Below are 21,871 nucleotides of genomic sequence, written 5' to 3'. Positions count from 1 at the left end.
AGAAGCAGCATCACATGTCTAAGATTTTCCACCTATTTAACTATGTCATTGACAGAAGAATTCGATTTCTGATTCAATTCTCACTATCTTCTCTTCTTCGATTGCTCAAGTTTCATATTGGTCTAATAACTCATATTGCTTTTTTCCATGTTGTTATTGATCACATTACATGTAAAGTTGAGTTTGACCTCAATCATTATAAAAATAAAATGAATTTAATTATCATATATTAATAATATAAAATAATTTTATATTGTTAACTTATAAAAAATTACTGATAATATGATTTTTAAAATAATAATTATTGTAAAAGTGAATCAACAGTGAATAACCCATTCTCTTTAACAAGAAAAAGAAAAAATAAATTAGGCAGATATTATAAAATTTGTTATAAGAACAATATATCTCATACAAAATATATATTTTTTTGTTTGATGAACTTTGAATTAAATATAAATAACTAATATTATTCATTGTAAGTCATAACTAAATAAGAATACAAGTACGATTTTTTTTTATAGAAGGAAGTTACTTGACTTTTTAAATGTTAAATATAAACTATTATTGCAAAAGATAGATATTTTTTTTATATAACTTTTTTTGAGAAGTCTTTTTAATATATTAGAATTTATAATAAATAAATATTTTTGTATATATAAATTTATTTTACAATTAATTTATAAATAAGCAAATATCTTTAAATACATAAATTATATTGTTTATTTACAATAAATAATTTAAATTATGATTCTCTTTATTAAAATAAAATAAAATTTCGCGGCCGTGAGCGGTAAAATTTCGGAATCGTCAATCTCAAACAACAGGTTGTACGGAATATTGATTATTGATGAATTAATTATAACAATTTATTCACACTAGTATTAGGTATTATGTAGAAAATTTCACACTATTATTATTATCATCTTTGAAACCAGGTTGCTGATTTTGACGTGTCAATTAATTACATCTGCATCTGTATTAAAGTGATTAAAATATCATGGTGATTAACTTACCAATTAAACCCATGCACTACACAGGCCCAGGCCCAGGCCCAGGCCCAAAGATTCAAATTTCAAAAGGAGGCTCTAACGGTCATATTGTCTAACGTCGTGTCCGATCAACCTACACGCAGTACATATAAATACCCCCAACCTATTCCTATGCTCTTCACTCACTCTCGCCGCATTCATCCTTCAATACCCAAAACATCTTGTTTTGTGTCTTTCGTTCTTTTTCTCTCAACAATGGATTTCCACACCCTCTCAAGGAAGCAACTCCAGACCCTCTGCAAGAAGAACAAGATCCCCGCCAACATCGCCAACGTTGCCATGGCTGACGCTCTCGCTGCTCTCAACAAAGTAAATCTTTCATTCTTTGATTCTTTTCTTTTATTTTCTTTAGTTCAAACCCTTATTTATTGTCACTTGTTGTAACTGTTCTAATACTTCTGCCTTCCTTATGATGTTGCCATGACGGAGATTCTTGTTTGAAACTGTGCGGACTGGAAGTTCGATATAGGACTTCATCGTATTTTAAATTAGGGTTTCATTTTCCTTTAATTGATTCATTTCAGGTTGAAGGATTGGATGATTTTTTGAATCCAATCGAGGGGGATGCTGGAACCCCAAGTGTTAATCATCGTACGGCTGTTAGAACCTCAACTCAAAGGAAAACAGTCAGAGAAGAAGCAGAAGGTTCGAAGGTGGAGGCCTCGACCCGGCGGGTTAGAGTTGCAGAAGAAGTGGTTGAGCTAGAGAACAAGGATGCCAATGTCCCACCAGTCACTCCCGCTGCAAGTAGGAGAAGGGCTACAGCAGTTTCTACTCGCAGAAAGAAAGAAGTTGAGATGGCAGAAGAAGATGGTGACAAGAATGGTGTTCAAGGAAATCCTAAAACACCTGCTCCAGTAGCTCCCGTGAGTAGGAGAAGAGTCACTGGCCGTTCAGTTTGCACCACCAAGATTGAGACCCCCGGTGCCGGTGGTACTTCTGCGTATAACACGAGGAGATCAGTTAGATTGTTGGAGAAGGACTTATCTAAGATGAGCTTGATTGATACTGAAGACATTGGACCTGCCAAGATTGATGATGATGTTTCTCAAGAATCGAGTAATGTCTCTCACCAAGTAGAATACTTGTATGATACTGGAAAGGGTACGTCGAATTGTATCTCTCTTTTATGAATTTATTAGTGATGTTTTTTAACGATGTATGTTTTTAAGCAACTAAATTTGGTATTTGGGTGCATGATGCCAGGGGATAGTTTGCAGATGGAATCAACTGTGGTTTCGGAGGATATTCAGGAGTTGGAAGTTTGCTCTCTTGAGCAACACACTGAATATGAATGCCAATCACGTGATTTAGATTCAGATGTGAAATTAGTTCCTGTGACAGAAATTGATATGGTGGTTGAGTCACATGGTCCAAATGAAGCTGGATCGAAGAAAGTCAATTGTTTGGAGTTGGAGGCTGAACCAAATGCTTCGGATGAAGCAGGTTTGTTTTTTCTTCTTCTAATAGTCGTTTGTTGTTGTGGTTAGTTCTTGTACATTGTTGATGGTGTGCTTAAGTGATGTGATTTGAGTATGATGTTGATCACTTTTCAGGATCTGAGTCCTTACCTGTACTTGAGGAATCTTCTGATTCTTCTGAACCAGAAACTGTAAATAAGGAATGCTTTTCTCTGGTGGCATCCGAAGATGCTTTTCCAGATGTTACTGACCAAGATATCGCCGCTGTGACTGTTGTGGCACCTGATGACGTTTCCGTGGATGCTACTCATCAACAGGTTGCTGCCATTCCTATGCAATCTGAGTGCATTATGGATGATCAAGTCAGCAATGAGGGTGATCATAAAGAAGATAAGAACAATGAGACAAGAGAAGAGGATGAACCCAATGATTCAAATTTGAATCTGGAAGGAAGTTTTGGCACATGTGATAAATCTGATGATGCAGGTTTGTTTTTCCTCTTTAATTGTTATTTATGGTGATCAGTTCTTGCATATTGATGATCTTTATTGATCGCTTTGCAGGATTTGAAGTGTTAACAGTACTTGAAGAAAGCGCTGTGGTCATGCAAGACATTTTGCCTTCTGATGCATCTCAAGATGCTCCTATGGAGATTGCCCCCCAACATACTGCAACTTTGACTGTTGTGGTGGCTGATGATGCTTTTGATCAAGATGTTGCTGGCTCGCTTCCTATGTCACCTGTCAATGATACTCCAGAGAACATAAAGGAATTTGTTGAGTGCAACACTGATGATGATCAAGGCATCAGTAAGGGTGACGATAACCAAGATATGAACGATGAAACTGAAGATTTGAATCTGGCTGATGGCAACATGGATGATGAAGACTGCCAGCATCCTCTTAATGTTGATGAAAGTGACTCGATGACAGGTTCTGAAGAAGATTCTATCCAGGAGCAGAAGAGTACTGATATTCCGGTTCAATCTGATCAGTTGAAGGGAGATGTGCACGAAAGTAAAATGATGAAGGAAAACGTGACCTCTGATGATCTAAGTACTAAGAGTATCGGGGAGCTGAAGAGGATGCTGATGCAGTTGACGCTAAATAACAAATCAAAATCCAAGACTAATGATGTCAAGGTTAGACCCCCCCAACCCCACTGTATGTTTTGTTTGATTTCTTAGAAACATTCTTCTATCACTAGCTGCTATGTTTGATTTCTTTGTAACATTTTTCACCGTCAACATTTGTGCAGGATGTAGAGAATAAAAGGACTGCACTGCAGGTACTGCCACAGAATCAGATGAAAGCCAGTGAAGCTCAGATTTTGATGGCTGAATGAATAATTATGGAATAAACTTGGAATTTGGCACTCTCTAAATAATTTTTTTGGTTGTTACCGGATCAAGGTGTAAGGTCCAAACCTTTTGGTTTGACTACCCTATATTTTGTTTTTCAGATACTTGTCGCAAGAAACTCTTCGTTTTTATGAATTTTTTTATGCATCAATTACAGTTGTGCGTTTTTGGATCTTTGAAATGCATCCTATACTAGTATATGTATATTCAAACCTCTCTTGCTGAATGGAATTAGTGAGACTGGATGCCATGCTTAATCCCAAATCCGAAGTGCGTTTTGATACTACTATACATACATATTTACACACACATAATATATATTTCATTGTCAATAATATCCTATCCATTGAGCTAATTGTTATTACAATATTTAAAATTGGACTTGCTTTGCCAAGGAAGAGAGGGTTCTTCAAGTGTAACACACAACGAAATGCATATGTGGTAACATTCACAAAGGAGAGAACAAAAGACAATGACGAGAAGAGAGGTGGTCTTCAAGGGCAACACAACGAACATGATGATTATCGACAAAGGAGAGAACAAGGAGAAAGGTGATCTTGGGCAACACAACCAAATGCATACATGGTAATGTATGCATTTGGTAATATCGACAAAGGCGAAGACGAGGAGAGAGGTGATCTCCAAGTGCAACATAACAAAATGCGTATGCGGTAACATTGACAAAGGAGAGAACAAAAGGCGATGACAAGGAGAGAGGTGGTGGCCTTCAAGTGCAACACAACGAAATGCGCAGTAACATTGACAAAGAATAGAAGAACAAAAGGCGATGACAAGAGAGGAGCGGTCTTCAAGGGCAACACAATGAAATGCATACGTGGTAATATCGATAAAGGAGAGAACAAAAGGCGATGACAAGGAGAGAGGTGATCTTCAAGTGCAACACAACAAAATGCATACGTGGTAATATCGATAAAGGAGAGAACAAAAGACAATGATGAGGAGAGAGGTGATCTTCAAGGACAACACAACGAAATGCGATAACATCGACGAAGGAGAGAACAAAAGACGATGACAAGGAGACAGGTGATCTTTAAGGGCAACATAACGAAATACGCACTTGATAACATCAATAAAGGAAAGAACATAATCGATGACGAGTGAACATTTTTTGGTGTATAGTGTACTATGTTTTGGATAAGGGTGAAAAAAATATCTATTTTATCCATGATTATTCATACTTGAATAACAATCCATTCGATTTCATTTTCAATATCAAAATCAATACTTGAATAACAATCCATTCATACTTGAATAACAATTCATTCCATTTCATTTTCAATATCAAAATCAAATCAATATTTTTTTGTATTTGATTTTTTAAAATTTGTTAAAAGAGTTTTAGAAAAGTTTCTTATAAATAATTATGATTTGCTAATATTAGTTCAAATTTTTAGAAATAACATCTTCTTAAAATCGTATTAATAAAACAAATTTTAAACAAATAATCATTTCTTTAAATCAAGCAAACGTTATAAAAGATGTATTTTTTTTTAAAAAAAATTGTGGACAAATGAGAGTTGTGATTGTGACAGTCACAAACTATTTAAAATTTAAATGTTTTATGGATTAAATATTCATTTTCTTCTTTATATAGATCATATTTATCTTCCAAATAGATTAATGGAATTTTTCTTCTTATTTAACAGAACTTTTCCTCCATCTATTATAATTCAAATAGAAAAATTATTCAATCTGTCTATTTAATTTAGGATGATATTGTCCACATTTTTTTTACTAATGGATCTTCACTATTTTATGAAGTCTTCCATCTTTCATAAAAAGGAGGAACTTATGTCTATACATATATATGTATTTTTTTAATTTCCTATAAGTATCTTTCTCGAAATCAATGTGAAACTCAGTGGGGGTGGGGGTGTGAAGAGAGTGAGGGTGAGAGGGAAGAAAGAAATTTTTTAAAGGGGAAGGGGGAAGAGATGTGAGCAGAGGGTAGTTTAGGAATATAAATAAACCAAAAATAAATAAATGGAGGGAGTGAAAAGAAAAAAGCGGGAAGTGAATAGTCCCCTCGTAACTTATAAAGAAGGCCTTGGAGCGAGCGAGTCCATTGGATCAATACAAATACGCAAAGCCCAACGAGCGCACACACACACACACCACATCACGAGGCAGTTCCTCCGCTTTGGGCGACGGAGGCTGCAACAGTCTCATTCTCAACTACACTACACGACGCCGCTTTACTTTTTCCAAACCTGTCAAGCTGTACTATTACTATAGGTATGTATATCTCCCACCGAATCCAATACCGATACACTCGCCACCGTTTGTTTATTCTTCAAATTTTTCATCATTTCATTTTCGCGATTTAATGTAGTTTCATTTCATGGAGACGGAATCACATGAAGATTTACAGCACCCGTCGGTTTCTTCGAATGACACGCACAGTGATGATGCGTCGAACCACAGGTGACTGCGGTTTCACTCATTTCCTGTTTGCTATATCACTGAGTTACCTAATTCGATGGTTTTTGTGGTTTTGTAGAGACGCTGAGCAAAAGCAAGATGTTTCGAGGGAAGAAGTTGTGCAGATTCTACAAGTTATTGCATCTACGGGGAGGTTCTGGTATGACTTATTGCAGTACCGACTTTTTGTTCTTAGGCTTCTTGTTTTTGTGATAGTTAGGGATGGTGTTTGTGTATGTTTTTTTCCCTTGACAGATTTAAGTATTTAACTGTACCTGCTTGGGACTTGGTAGTGTGTTGGTTTTCAGATTGTTTGGTTTGGATTTATTATTTTTTGTGTCATGAATGCGCAGTATAGGGATAATATCGTGTTGAATTTGGAAATAACGCAGAAGCTATAAACTGTAGATTCTGTTCAGACGCACAAGGAGTGTCTGTCTCTGGTTGTGATTTTAGTCTAAGACAAGGGTGTGTGGGAGGGAGGTACTTGATGTGGGTTTTAACTTTGCACACTTTGAGGCCAAAGGTGCTCTGAAAGCAAATGGAAGAAGGCCACAGTGGATTATTTTACTATTTTGCTTTAAATTTTCTTATAAATTATTACTCAAGCATAACATTTGTAGTAAATACAAAAGATCAAGATGTTCAATTTAGAAAACCCTAAGCCCCTCCCTGATAAGAGTTCCACAGACTCACAGCTAGATATTCTTTTGACTATTTGACTATTGAAGTCGCACTGTGCAGGCACTAATAAGGCGCTAATAAGGCACTAATAAGGTGCTGACTTGTTCTGGCACCTCTCCTTAGCATCTTAGGCGTGCCTTTTTGGTTCCTTAGACTACACCATATTTTTGCATGAAAAACAATCTAGCCTGTCACTGTGTGAATGAGTTATTTTATGATCTAGGTTTAAATATGCTTATGAATCTTTTAATTTTATAGAAGTTTCCCTTTAGTTCTTATGGTTTGCAATTGCAACTATACCACCCTTTTTGAAATGATATAATTAAGTTTCATGATTAATGGGCGCCGAATTGCAAATGGAAATTGGTGAGGTTAAACTGATGCTGCTAGATCTCAATGATGTGATGCTGACATAAACGTTTTATGTGATCATCTAAATGAGCTCCACCTCACTATTCCCATTGAATGCTCTCTTGATAATGAATTTAATTTTACCAGTTTAAAATTGAATCTCATGCAAATAAATAGGGGCAAAATTTGCATTTAAGTGTGATACTAATTTACTACTTATTTTTGGCATTTTCATTTGTTATTAACACCATAATCTCTTTGATGATGTGGCAACACTTAGAAATGATGATTACTTATGGTTCAATTACTTCTTTGGTTGCTTCATTGGGCCTAGATTGTAGCCAGCAAATGCAAAGTACTTAGTTGTGCTGAATCGCAGCACTATAGTGTGGTCACAGGCTTAGGCCTATATAGGGTGTTGAGATTGCAGCTGTCAGCCTGTCACAGCAGCAAATCACAACTGGAATTGCAGCCATCCTGGCTGCTCCAGTGAACAGGTGTGATTTTTTTAAAACATGTTTTGGGTTTTCCCATTCATTTATTTGGGAATTCTCATCCTTTTTTTACATCAGAGGGTTTTTCATGGTTATAAACCCTTGTTCCTTCAGGAAAAAACCTCAGCTGCCCCACCTCTTTAAAACTTCTGGAAGCTGATGTATTGATGTGTTTTCTGGCCAATCCTGGACTGGACCTTTTCTTGCAGCCCTCCTCTGTTTGGCATATAGAAACATTTGTTTTCCACATTCCTTTTCTGTTTGAACCTCTGTTTCACATGTCCCTCCTTTTATTACATCTATAAACCAAATCCCAACGATCCAGTGATTTTCTGGGCAGGTTCTTGTGTTACCTGTCCCTCTTCTGTTCATTTCTTGTGATTTGATTTAATTGTCTAGTCACCGTCTTTTTGTATCCTTGTATATTTTACACATTTGATAGATGTATGTTAAATTCAATGTTCTGTGTTATCCTCTTAGTTGCAGGATCTGCTGCTCAAGAATCATTGTATGTGTTATCCTCTATGGCTTTTGGGTTCTAGTGATTAATACGTCTTACATTTTTAGAAACTCCTTGATTTTTGAGCATTCATACATGTGTATCATAATTTTGTTGAGTTTTATCTGCTATGTATAGCAGCCACCTCTCTATATCCACTGCACCCTACAGTGCTTCTTGGGGTTGGTTGTGCTGCATGGCTTTCTGGGATTCATTACTATGGCCAAACTTAATGATAGTTGACTTGAACATGGATCTGTATATTCAAAGGGCTAATGTGGTGAAATTTTTGAATGACAGGCATGACTGGGATAAGTTGAAGAGTATGCTATCATTTCAGCTGAAGCAGGTATGGGGAGGTATGCTAGCATGCATTCTTATGTATATTTTGTTGATTCTTAGAGGTATGCTAGCATGTAAGTTTTTTCATATTTTTGTCTCAGGTCATGCAATTGCTTATTGAAATCTTATTATTCATATAATCTTCTTTCTTTTTCTCCATATTTCAAATTGTTATACAGGTACTGTCAGAATATCCTGAGGCAAGAATGACAAGTGAGCAGCAGTACGCGTCATTTGGTGAATCCTACATTGAGTTGGTCAACAAATTGGATGAAGGTATCTTAATCAATAGTTCCATAGCCAAGGTTTTAAAGTCCAAACATTCATTGAACCAACAAAGAGACTGTCTTGGTTCAATGTGTCCAAACTGTGAACTAGAAATATTGCTATTTTTATGAGTATCATTAATTGGGAGAATTTAGTTTTGCTATTTCTATATTAAAAATTATAACAAACAAATATAGTTAAGAATAGATATAATCTAAGATTGTTAAACTCACAACCAATGGTCTAGTTGTTGAAGTCTCCTGTTCAAAGCTATGGGATCCATGTTTGATACTCACTTCTCCATTTTGATGCATTTTATGGTAAATAAGCTTTGAACTGGTTCAACTTGTCAAACTGGTCAATTCATACAGTTTGACCAGTTTATCTGTTCTCTGTTACTAATTTTTTTAGTCTCAACCAGACCAGTTCATGCTCGAACTGGACTGACCAGTTGGTGTGGTCTAGTTCTCAAAACATTGGCCATAACTACAAGTGTGCGTACATATATTTCTGCATATGTAATTATGCATATCTACACTGATCAGTTAATGTACAAAAGCGATTAATGGTAAGGCTTTTCTTTGCTCCTTACATAGAACATTTTGTTTTAACAAAAATTTCTCAGAGAATGCTCAACATTAACAGAAAATGTCATTTATTTAAAAGCATGTGTTAAATTCTTTAGTAATTTTGAATATGTCTACTACTCAACATGTCTATCTGGGGATTAATTCAGTCCTAAAGAAACCGAAGGTTTAGAAGAGTAATCCTGTTAGAAACTTCTAAGCAATAGCATTAGTTGCATTGAGCATTGGGTTGATATCCCACCCAATCTGGTTTAAACCCCTTTGATCTATAAATTATATGATGTCTCCAAAAGCGATAGCCATTTAGCTGCTAGAGCAGTCCTTTTGGATAGCAAATTGCATAGAACCCAGGCCCCATTCAATTTTAAGCCTACAACAAATCTGAATCATGAATAACAAGATCATCTCTTTTCATTGCGCATTTTTATTACATCATTGCCTAGATTCCTTAAATGTTTGAAGCTGCTATTATTTATTTGCTCTATTAAATTTTTGTTGATATTTTTTTGGGGGCTACATAGGCTCCACTTTAATATTTTGATATGCTTTTATTTATGGATTCCAGAACTCACTTGTTTCATTGAAGGCCCCCCATTTACGTTGCAAAGGCTTTGTGAGGTAAATCTGTTTTCTTTGTCTGCTGTGCATTATTATATTCCAGCATCAATACCATCAAGTTTAACATGCTAACATTGTAAATTTGTAATATCTATTGTTGCTTTGTCTGATTTTACATTGAACAGATCCTATTGGATGCAAAAGGCCTTTATCCAAATCTTTCAAAGCTTGCTTTAGCTCTTGAAAAGGTATGCTTCATAATTTGGCATGTGCACTGTGGTTCAAATTTGTTATTTTTTGAATTAACAACTGTAAAAAATCGGGTATTTATAAATGGTTAATCATTCATTTTTATGATTGCTACTCAAGTTATAGATAGTTTATTTAAACAAATTGCTTGACATCTGTCTGTCTGGTGTTCTTCCCTGTAGAACTTGTTAGTTACATCTACATTGACAATCTGCACTGATCCATACCCACAAGCTACAGCCAAAGAGCTAGATGACCAAGAGAAGCCAAGTGAAAAGCAGCAGCAACAGCAACAATCCGATAGTGCAGAAAATGGCGTTGAGCTTCTGGTGTCTGACAAAGACGAAGTAATGACCGAGGCTGATGTAGGTGATGATATGACCATTGGCATGGAAGCTTTTGAAGGCGTTAAATCATCAGAAACAAATTCCGAGCTGAATGCTAATAGTGCATAAGCTTTATCGTTACTGTGCATTGTTGAATGCATAAACTCTGATGAGCTCAATGACTTGGATGTTTTCACTAGGTGAGCTCCAAATGCTATGTGGACAACGTGGACCTTGGTCATTGCAGAGTGCTTTATTCCGTGGTTTGGTAATCATTGGAGCTGGACATTTAAAAAAAGAACAGTGTTTCTATATTGTATATCTTGGATGGAATGCTTGTATTGATAGCATGAAGTTGAGTATCTCGCTGTAGATCTGCTTTTAATTTGTGCTTTAAATTCACTAGCGTGTTCAGGAACTTATATTGGTTGGTTTTTGGCAATGAAGTGTATCATAATCTACTGGTAACATCTTGGGCCATCCAATGTGTTTCATTTTGGGTCTCTTGCCCCAAGAAATAGAGGCCAATGAACAACTTCTGGAACTTTTAATGTTTAGAAATTGTAGTGCAAAGAAAGAAAATTCATCTTAGTTGAAAGACTAGTGAAGATGGGAGGAACGGGTGTGCAATGCGCACCTTATTTTGGAACATAACTTACATTCTCCGTCCAACTGTTGATTGATATAATTTGGGCTACGGTCATGTATAGCTCTTTAGACCTTTACCTGTCTTTACCGTAGCTAAGACCCAATTTCGGAAGAAAGCTACAGAAATTGGTCAAATTAGTGCAATTACACATGCGTAAAAAAAGAAATTAAAGCTCGATAATAAAAATTGATTTATGCATGATATCATAGGTACCGAAACTTGAAGTAAAGAAGATAACAGTGCATTCTCTTGTTCACCACAAAGTTTCAACCATCTACCTCAAAGTCCAAGTGGGTTAGCTTGAATTTTCTCGAGTTCAACACTCTTAATTGGAAAAGTTTTCGTATGTCGTTTTTCGTTAATCTTCTATTATGGAACTTTCATCATGTATTTTTCTTCCTCTTCTAACAGCAATGTTAACCAAGATAAATGAATATATTAAAAATAGCACCAATATTCATCATGTATGGTTGAAAAAGTTTTACACTTCCATTTATTTAACCAGGATTACAAATAGCTAGCTTATTGACGGAAAAGATGAAATGGCACAAAATAAAATAGAACATATTAGATTCTATTGTTTAAACTATTTAAAATACAACGGAATGAATTTGATCGAAATTTTCCCTTTTCGTTCAATTTGGGAATATGGGGTGAATATTTTTTTCGTTCCATCACGAAAATATCCACACAATGAAACTATATTTTTGTTTTATTCCTTCCTTTTTCTATCTCTTTTCATTATATTTCAATAGCCATTACATGTCAAAAAATAACTTAAAAATGAAATTACTTTCATGATAAAGTTCCAACACAAAAAATTGAACTCGCTCCCTGGTTGCATTGAGGAATAAATCTGCTTATCTCAAGATCAAATACTATATATTTTTTTTCTATTCATGTAAGTGATATACTTTTTGTTTGTAAGAACCATCTAATTTGTTTTGGTGTGTGAAAAAAGCCATGCACATGCACTGCACGTTATTATTAACGAATCCATAAACAAAGGGAGGGAAGGTGTTAATCGCAAAGCAGAATTCCTAACAAACGCAGAGTTGGAACAACGTTTGTTCGAAACATGCAAGAATCGTAAAATGAACTCTGCACCTGAAATTGATGGAGAAAGGTGGCTCCAGACTCCAGTGCTTTCGTTGGAATAATGCAAATGCAATGGCTCAATCGTCTTCCCCTCAAACCTTTTCTCTTCCGGCTCCAATCTCTCAATGGCCTCGAGGTGTGAATTTATATGTGCCTTTTTCTTATTGTCACTAAAATTTTGATGATAGGAATGTGCATTATTATTATTATCATTATTATTTGGCTTTTGAGGGCTAGTATATATGCATCTCCCTTTATTTCATTTTCCCTTGTCTCTCTTCCTATGCAGAGTTGATGAAATGGCTTTCTCTCATTCTCATTCCTTTCCAGATTACCGTTTATGCTCCATTCCCCATGCCAAGTTTCTGTTTTGATAGCCTATTCCATGTTTTGATGAAACTTGATATTCCAGTAAAAAATGTAGTGCACTCAGTAATGACCTTCATAATGGAATGATTTACAAATTAGGATTCATCAAAGCTGAATTCTTTTAGGAATTCATCTTTGGTAATGATATTGCAGTAAGTTTATGGTTGAAACTAACAATTATATCCAAGAAAAAAAAAATAGAAGTGTTGTGCTTGCATAACATAGCAGTCTCAATGCCACATAACATCTGGAGAGAGAACTGTATATTACCTCTCTGAACTAATATATTTTCCTTATTTCATTACAGAATAAGGCTTTGCTTCTGGCCTCGTAAATCTTGGTGAAATAGAAGTTTGCAAGGTCACAAGGTTTGAGTTTATTTCGAGCAGCAGTGCTATGCTAGACACAAAAAAAGCTGTTACATTCTATAGGCCAGTGGGAGTACCAGAAAGCTTCCATATCCTTGGTCACTATTGTCAACCCAGTGGCAAGCCCTTACATGGTTTTGTACTTGTTGCTAGGGAAGTGGAAACTTGCTTTTCTGAAAATGCTGATATTTGTAACCAAGATAAGTTACCTCCTCTAAAGAATCCCCTTGATTTTTAGCTAGTTTGGAGTCAAAATGCGGGAAGTATGGAAATGTCAAGTGTATACTTTTGGCTACCTGAACCTCCTGAAAATTACAATGCCCTTGGCTATTTGGTTACTAAGAAACCTGACAAGCCTTTGTTGGATGAAATGTGTCGTGTTCGTGCTGACCTCACTGATAAATGTGAACCTTACCACCTAATACTCACTGCTGGTTCTAGAATTCTAGAGTTTTCATTTCAGGTATGGAGCTTGAGACCTTGTGACCGTGGCATGCTAGGGAAAGGAGTTTCTGTTGGTACTTTTTTCTGCTGCAGTGGCTGGACCATGGGAGAAGATATACCTGTTGCATGCTTGAAGAACCTAAATCACGAGCTACCAGCAGCAATGCCAAATTTGCAACAAATACATGCACTTATTAAGCATTATGGCCCTTCTATTTTCTTTCATCCTCAGGAAAAATACTTGGCATCTTCTGTGGATTGGTTTTTCAACAACGGAGCCATGCTGTGCAAAAAGGGTATGTCTAAAGGAGAGGGAATTGATGCAAGTGGCTCAAATCTACCAAGTGGGGCAACAAATAATGGCCAGTATTGGATAGACTTGCCAAGTGATCATGATAGAAAGAATTTTGTCAAACGTGGGGACTTGAAGAGTGCAAGGCTTTATGTTCATGTGAAGCCAGCTCTTGGTGGAACTTTTACTGACATTGCAATGTGGGTGTTTTGCCCTTTTAATGGACCAGCCACTCTGAAAATTGGAATTAAGAATATTCCATTGAGCAAGGTTGGAGAGCATGTTGGTGACTGGGAGCATTTTACAATTCGTATATGCAACTTCAGTGGAGAACTCTATAGTATATACTTTTCTCAGCACAGTGGTGGTGAATGGGTTGATGCCTATGACTTGGATTATATTGAAGGCAATAAAGCTATTGTTTACTCATCTAAATGTGGACATGCAAGTTACCCTCATCCTTGGACCTATATGCAAGGTTCTTCAAAACTTGGGATTGGCATTAGGAATGATACGGCTCGCAGTAATTTGTATGTGGATTCTAGTATTCACTATGAGCTTGTTGCAGCTGAGTATCTTGAAAATGATGTCACTGAGCCTCAATGGTTGCAGATTATGAGAGAGTAGGGCCCCAAAATTGTTTTATGATGCAAAAACTGAGCTGGATAAGGTAATCAATGCTCTTCCTCGCATGCTTAGATATTCAGTGAAGAGCTTATTTAACAAGTTTCCAGTGGAACTTTATGGTGAGGAAGGTCCCACAGGGCCAAAAGAGAAAAATAATTGGATACAGGATGAAAGATGGTAAATTGATTCTATGTTGGTGTTCATATCACACTGTCACTGGCTCTTGGTGAGTGCAAATTTTAGTTAAATAATTGGGTGTTTTGTTGTAATTGTATTTGTATGTACAGAGAGAGATAGTTATGTAATAGTTTTGGTTGGTGGTTATCTTCTTGATTTTGTGGCTAATGATTTGTGCGTTACTAATATGCTTCAAATATCTCACAATTGGATCGAATGAGAATTCTTACACTAGCTACCTCTCACAATTGGATTGCACTTATCCCAATTGTTTTACACACCCAAATTCACCATGCTGTTACCGTGACAAATTAACAGTGCTATGGAATCGTGTTAAAGTATCATATCCCTGTTACTCTTGCGAGAAATGTAATAAGGCCATGCTTAGTTTCTTTGGTATGTTCTGCAAAAGCAATGTAGCGTTTGGCGTCTGCTGATACTAAAAATATCTGTGCAGTTTTAATTTTGTAATTTTGGTGGAACTTAATTCTTCAGGATAAAACTTTGTTCCTATTGTTAATTTTTACTACCTTTCCTATACTAACCATTTAATTTAAAAATTGTAAACTTCTCTATGTGTCATTAATGAATGATCATAATTAAAGCATCATAGTATTTATGCCAAAGTTATAAAATTGACTAGTATTTATGCCAAAGTTATAAAATTGACTTGATGATTGAAGAGATAAGAAAAGATCATGAATTTGAATTCTTCCACTAACAAAAATTATCAAATTAATATTTGACATTTGTCAATAAAAAATATAATATTTATGTTTTAATGTTGATGAATATTTTTAGTTTATCTAAAAGTTTTAAATAATACAAAATATGAAATGGAAATTAAAATAAATGTGGAATACACCTATGAAAAAAGAACAAATTTTAGAAAGAAGAAAAATATGAAAATTAATTTGAGAATAACAGTTGCTAAAATTTGAGGAAAAAAGTAATATAAAAATAAATTTTAAAAGTAATTAAACCATTGACAATTTAATTAGATTTTGGCAAAAAATAATGATACTAAAAAGTAATTAGATTTGGGAGAGAAGGAAAAAAATAAATTTCAGCATAAACAAATTTAAAATCCATTAACAATTTTAGGAATTTTAGAAACAATTTACTAAATAGTGTTAGACTCGCGTTTCAACGAAAGAAGTAAAATTCAAATGTCCTTACATTCAAAAATGAAGATTTTTTAGTTAAAACATATCAGTCATATTTTATCATTGGGATTAAAAAAAATTGTATCGTTTTTATTTGAGTTAAATATTAAAATTTTATTTAATACTTTTATTCATTTTTATAATTAATTTTAATTTTAAAATAAAATCAGACTAATTTGTTAGAAAACCATTAAAATATTTTATCCACTACAATATAAGTAATAAGTCTGAATATACTTCTATTGAAAAAAAGTCCGAATATACATTAGATACTTGTTGGATATTGACATGGGCACTAAAGTTTGGACACGAATAATTGTCCCTTGCCATCCCTACTATGCATTTGATAATTTCAAAATTTACAACACGTGTGGCTCAAGTAGAGATTTAGCTAAAAAAGCTTTTGTGACAAAGATTTCCAAATATTAAAAAAAATCCAATAGAATTGACAATTATAAGCAGAAGAAAAGAAGACTAAATAATTGCAACCACCCAATTGAATTAAATCACAAGAAAACGTTCTGAAGAGAGAATCATGACACATTTGTCAGAATCATTATTTTTATGAATCACCACAGGTACAGCCACACAGAAATACTACAAAGAGTGAGATGGAGGAAATCGGGGCAGAATGAACAAGTGATCCAGTATCCATTAACTTCTATCCGGCACACGTGCACTTAATAAAGGATATCAATATGGCAAAAGAATTTAGTTAATCATTCGTCATGCACAAACTTGTATAATTGGAGCAAAGCCACATACATATCTTGAGCACCCTGAAAGGCTTAGCAACTTTCTACTAATGAGAGCTTCAGATGTAACCCAAAAAAATTGATTATCAATCACATCAACTTAGAACCGGCCACACACTCTACAAATTCGTCCATTGCCAAATCCGAAGGCCAAAATACCTCTGCAGCGGAGAAAACCTATAATGTAATGGGATGATAAACATGAAGGTAGCTCGTGATTGAAATAAGATGATAGTTCAAACCTTGAAAATTAGAAGGATGAAGTGCCTAGTCCTATTGAAGAGTATCCAGCAGCTCTTCTCTCCTTCAGAGTTGTGGACAACCAGTCCAAGCCCTCATAAAGACCATCTCCCCGAAGAGCACAAGTGCCTTGTATGTGCCACTTTCTGTTCTTGAGATCAAAGAGACCTAATCCTTCACATATTTCCCTTGGTGACATTGCTCCTTTCTGGTAAAGAAAAGGAAAACATTAACAATTATAACTAGACTTGAGGATAAGACAAAACTATATATATTGTTTGAAGGAGAGTAGTTTATTCAAAAAGAATGGTCCGCCAGTATTAAATTGATAATCATATAAAGTGCAGGTTACTTTGGAAGAGAGAGAAGTTCCATTAGATGAAACTGTGCCTATACTGCAAATGAAAACTGTGGTGGAGTCATGGCTGTCATGCTTTTATGGAAGATCATGCAGAATTCGAGTGGTATAGATGTAAGAATCTAACTTGAATATGTGGGAAAAAAAACCCACAAATTCCCCCAAAAAGTGAAACACAAAAAAAAATCTTACTGGTATTAAATTTTTTATGGTCAACCAGAATCATGAACAAACAAGAAGAAAAAAGAAAACTTATTAATAGAAAATGTTACCCAGATAGTGGCATTAGCTGGAGAGCCAAATACAAATTAGGAATTATGTTAACAGTCATTAAGGAAGGAAATCTACATTGAGCAAACCCCTTGTGGCAACTAGCTCCTAGTTAATTAGTTTGGCACTACATGTAAATTCTAAAAACTTCTGGAAAATATACTTTGAATTTTATTTTTTTGCAAGAGCCTACCCTCCATGCAAGGTGTTTTCTAACTTGTTATTATCATAAGCTTGTGTAGCTCAGTTGGACCTATGATGGGAACAAGCATTTAGCAATTGCTTTACTTTTTTCTGTAGGTATAAGTTTGTTTAGCTTCCCCATGTTGATTCATATTTCTCATACGTTCCAACCAAACATATAAGCTAATCATATTGGAAATTAAGTATGTCTGCACACATGCGCAAGTGACACACACACACACTGTTTCTGCTGGATGTGCCATGCATCATCTAATAATTGTTACATATAATAAAAAATATGAAGAATATTGTTAGTGAGTAGCTTGTAAAACAATGAATATTTTCTACTGCACTTGATTCCTTCGGACAGTGGCCCATTAGCAGGGGGAAATTCTAAAACGTCTAACTAATTTTCAAATATTTTAAGTATTTCAATGATTTTTGTTGCATAAAACTTACCTGCACTGGTATATGCATTAAGTATATAACCCACTACTAACTCTTGTAGTACATTCAGTAAACAATGTCAATCAATTCACATTATTTGGCTCTGATTTCATCCTTACTCATGAAGATAATTATATATGTTAGCTCATTCAGCCGAAAAAACACCAATCAAGAAGTAATGAAGACATACCAGGTCCTGTTTGTTGGCAAACACCAAGATGATACTGTGGAGCATAAACGGATCATTTATGACTGTCTGCAAGTAATCCATAGATATATTCAAAATCAGTTTGGAATAACATCGCGTATCTGTACACATTTTGATTTTATTACCTGAAATTCCTGCTTTGCTTTCCCTATCCTTTCGCGGTCCAGACTATCAACAACATATATCTGCATAAATATGCACATATGTATCAACCTGGCAACTATAGATCTGTAACATGTGATGAATGATTTTGTAATAGACGGAAAACTTTACAAGATACCAAATTGCAGAAGTTGTGTTTTCATTAAGATAAAACACAACAAATAATGGAAACTCATTCTTACCAAACCATCAGTGTTGTTAAAATAGTGCCTCCAAAGTGCCCTTAATTTCTCTTGCCCTCCAACATCCCAAACCGTGAAAACAACATTCTTATACTGAACCTTCTCCACATTAAAACCTGCAAAGCACTACAAATCTGTAAGCCTTAAACAAACAACATATAGGTTATTTCTAGTTCTTCCCCTGTTAAACTTAAGTGTGATACTGGTACATGTTTGCATCAAGACCTATTCAATTCACACACATCCACTGCTAATAGATATTTGCCCTGCCAGTCGAGAGGAAAATATCTTTTTTTTCACGAGTCATGACACAAGAAATCTAGTTTCAACTAAATCCAGCTCCATTAACAGAAAGATTTCGATTACTTCACACTGTCAATGAGGAATCACAATAACTCCATACTTACAAGCAAATTCAAAGTTCAAAACAGACAAAGAAACAAAAGGTAAGTAGATAACCGACAAGCATATGCTTAACATCCTTTGGCTATCAAGACAGAAATGGCTTAATTAGCTCATACCAAGAAATCTGCTTATAGTATAACTAAATTAAATGATGCGCTTATAGAATTAAACGCACCTATTGTAGGAACAGTAGATAAAACTTCTCCAATGTGGAGCTTGTACAGTATAGTTGTTTTGCCAGCAGCATCTAGACCAAGCATCACAACCTAATCCCAACAAATGTAAAAAAAAAAGTAAGTACGGAACTCATGCAAAGATCAAGGATCTATGGTTAGAGGACGGATGATGAGACTAAGAAAAACAAGTATTAATGATCACTAGAATTGCATTATCTTCCTTTATAAATCATGATGATAGCTGATTGCAAAAGCAAACGATTTGAAAAGAGAAAATTGAAATAAAATCATAGCCCCGCACAGTATCAGCGTTATTAAGCAAAAAATGACATCTATTCTTCTAAGAATTATTATATTATCATTATTATGACTGTTGCTATTAAGGAATGGAGAAGGAAGGAAGAGACCCGCATCTCGGTGTTGCCGAAGAAGGTGTCGAAGAGCTTCCGAAAAGCTTGACCCATGCCTTCGTTCTGTGCGATCCAAATCAAATCGAGAATCACAAAAGCCTTTTTGAGATGATGAACCTTCTATTTCTAATTAGAACAGATTGCAGTGGCGTTGCCTTCAGTTTGATTTCGAATCACAACACCTCAATAAAATTAAGAATCTTCGCATTTCCGTTTTTAATTTATATTATCTTATTACAAAGAAAATTATTCACCTTTATGTTCAATGTTAATAGAAAAAACGCAGGAATATATTCTTCTCTATCAGAAAATAAAATGCAATTCTTGAGCTGCATATCATTTTCGTGGCCAATTTATCTTCCACTTCTAAAAAAAAAAAATACATCTACCCAAAGTATAAATATTTTTTACACTCTCACAAATCACCATATATTCTAATTGTATTGACCTCGTAATAATTATGTTAAAAATGATACCAAGAAAATCTCATATCAATTGATAACATAAATATATATAATGGCAATACACGTTAATTAAATGTAACATAAAATACACACACACACACAAACATCATTATCTACTCCATTTTAATTAGGATTTACTCAGAAAAAAGTGATTTAATATCCGCTTCAGAATAAGACTATTAAATCTCAAGCATAAGATGCTAATATATATCGGTTGATAAATTGTTCGGTTAAAAAATTGTTGCAATTGTTGTATACTCTATTTCCAATTAACTAATTAGTTTTTAATGATAAAATGTAGCTTTAAACAGAAAGTACTATAGTAGTAATTTTCACTGAATTTTCAGTGCATCATTTTTCTACTAAATTGTAGGTGCAATATGCTTAAGCTAAATTTTATGGTAACAAGTACTATATAGGTTGTGCCTTTATTTTATGTAAATATTTTTTATCTTTCTTTTCTTTGCATTATATTCATTTATCTTTTCTTATGCTTTCAAACGCGGCACATGCACGGTCATTCAAGCATAATTATGGGTTATTATTATTGGATTAGATAAGTTGGGATCGTGGTTTCAAGGATCTTCTGGTGGAATTTGACTCACGGTCAGCAGGGGTGTCCAGCATCTCATTCCTATGCTACTTTTGTCTCAATGTTTCGACATTTGGAGCAGGGTGGAAGATACAATTTGTCTCATATTTACCGCAAGGCAAAAAAAAAAAGACATTTATTTAACTCATGATAGTAGACTTTAAAGAGTTTTGTATCAAGACAATTTAGTATCATAACAATATTCACCTACATTTCTCTCCTCCTTTTCCAGCCACCACTTCCATTTCTTCCTTTTCTTTTTTTTTGACTTTTTAGTTTCCTTATTTGTTCATGGCGCCTTCCTTTTTATCTATACCACTTTTCTATTATAAATGTATCCAAGCCAACAACAATGCTTTACTCAAATTAGTTGCCCCTTTGTGAGCTCACCCTATTTTACTCAATCGCTTAAATTCGTTGTGAATTGCTTTGAGTCATTTCGGATTAGTTGTTAGGCAAGCATCGATTCGGAAGGAATAAAACCCAAGCTCTATCAAAGTTTATATGTAATATTTGCGTTTGTAATTTTAAGATTGTTAATATGTTTATCTATAAGGCTTTTAATGTGCACGCATGATTGTTGTTTATTTACAAAGCAGGGCTATTATACTGTTTCTTTAGCATCGTGTACTGTTTTACAATCACTGCATAACAGACTTCAAAAAATCTTACTGCTAAATATTTTTAAGAAATTAACACATAACATCCTCACAGACATTGAGACATTTTGCAACGGTCCTCTCCCCAAAATCATGAATATCCTATTCTTATAAAACATTTTAAAACACCAAGCACATTATACATTCTCAAAGATCGCATTAAAATGTAATTTCGTATAAATGAAGAAACCCATTCTCGAAAACAAAATGCCCCCTATATATTATTATTCCTAGACAGGGAATATGATTTTGAAAAAATAAAAATCATTCTCGAAAACAAAATTTAATTATACATATTTTGTTCCACAAGCCGCCTATCAGAGTAATCTAGCATTCATATTTTTGGTAAACACACTAATCTAACGGTCACATTCTATCCAAATATATGTGAACTTGAACAATGAAGTTAATAAAATACCTTACAAGCATTCCACAGAAACATAGACGCTCTAGAAGAGACTGTTCATTAAAATATCTCAACTGAACAAAGTTTAAGAAGAAAAAAAATCACCATCCACACACGATCTTAAGAGGACCTTTT

At 34.7% G+C, this 21,871-nt stretch overlaps 3 protein-coding genes and 1 pseudogene across 3 annotated transcripts; 3 read left to right on the top strand and 1 right to left on the bottom strand.

Moving 5' to 3' along the window:
* Positions 1-1,160: 1,160 nt before the first annotated feature.
* LOC114378059 (dentin sialophosphoprotein) lies at positions 1,161-4,087 on the top strand. Its single transcript, XM_028336574.1, has 6 exons — positions 1,161-1,358; positions 1,574-2,153; positions 2,256-2,495; positions 2,606-2,956; positions 3,034-3,611; positions 3,728-4,087. Exons 1-6 carry the CDS (start codon positions 1,161-1,163, stop codon positions 3,812-3,814), a joined length of 2,034 nt encoding a protein of 677 aa, XP_028192375.1. The 3' UTR covers positions 3,815-4,087.
* Positions 4,088-5,926: 1,839 nt separating this feature from the next.
* Positions 5,927-11,180, top strand: LOC114380574 (serine/threonine-protein phosphatase 4 regulatory subunit 2-like). The gene is made up of 8 exons (XM_028339691.1): positions 5,927-6,086; positions 6,184-6,275; positions 6,352-6,432; positions 8,601-8,649; positions 8,822-8,918; positions 10,062-10,114; positions 10,240-10,302; positions 10,486-11,180. The coding sequence occupies exons 2-8, from the start codon at positions 6,193-6,195 to the stop codon at positions 10,756-10,758; spliced, it is 699 nt and encodes a 232-aa protein (XP_028195492.1). The 5' UTR covers positions 5,927-6,086; positions 6,184-6,192; the 3' UTR covers positions 10,759-11,180.
* Positions 11,181-12,394: 1,214 nt separating this feature from the next.
* Positions 12,395-14,690, top strand: LOC114380244 (annotated as a pseudogene).
* Positions 14,691-16,298: 1,608 nt separating this feature from the next.
* LOC114378272 (ADP-ribosylation factor-like) lies at positions 16,299-19,832 on the bottom strand. Its single transcript, XM_028336840.1, has 7 exons — positions 19,613-19,832; positions 19,205-19,295; positions 18,625-18,740; positions 18,406-18,465; positions 18,263-18,328; positions 16,817-17,022; positions 16,299-16,735 (listed from the first exon to the last, which is right to left on the bottom strand). Exons 1-6 carry the CDS (start codon positions 19,667-19,669, stop codon positions 16,825-16,827), a joined length of 588 nt encoding a protein of 195 aa, XP_028192641.1. The 5' UTR covers positions 19,670-19,832; the 3' UTR covers positions 16,299-16,735; positions 16,817-16,824.
* Between the last annotated feature and the right edge of the window lie 2,039 nt (positions 19,833-21,871).

This window comes from Glycine soja, chromosome 12 (genome assembly GCF_004193775.1).
Source record: "Glycine soja cultivar W05 chromosome 12, ASM419377v2, whole genome shotgun sequence".
Taxonomy (NCBI): Eukaryota; Viridiplantae; Streptophyta; class Magnoliopsida; order Fabales; family Fabaceae; genus Glycine; species Glycine soja.
Note: the sequence above shows the minus strand (reverse complement) of the source record. Positions and strands in the feature narration are given on the sequence as shown.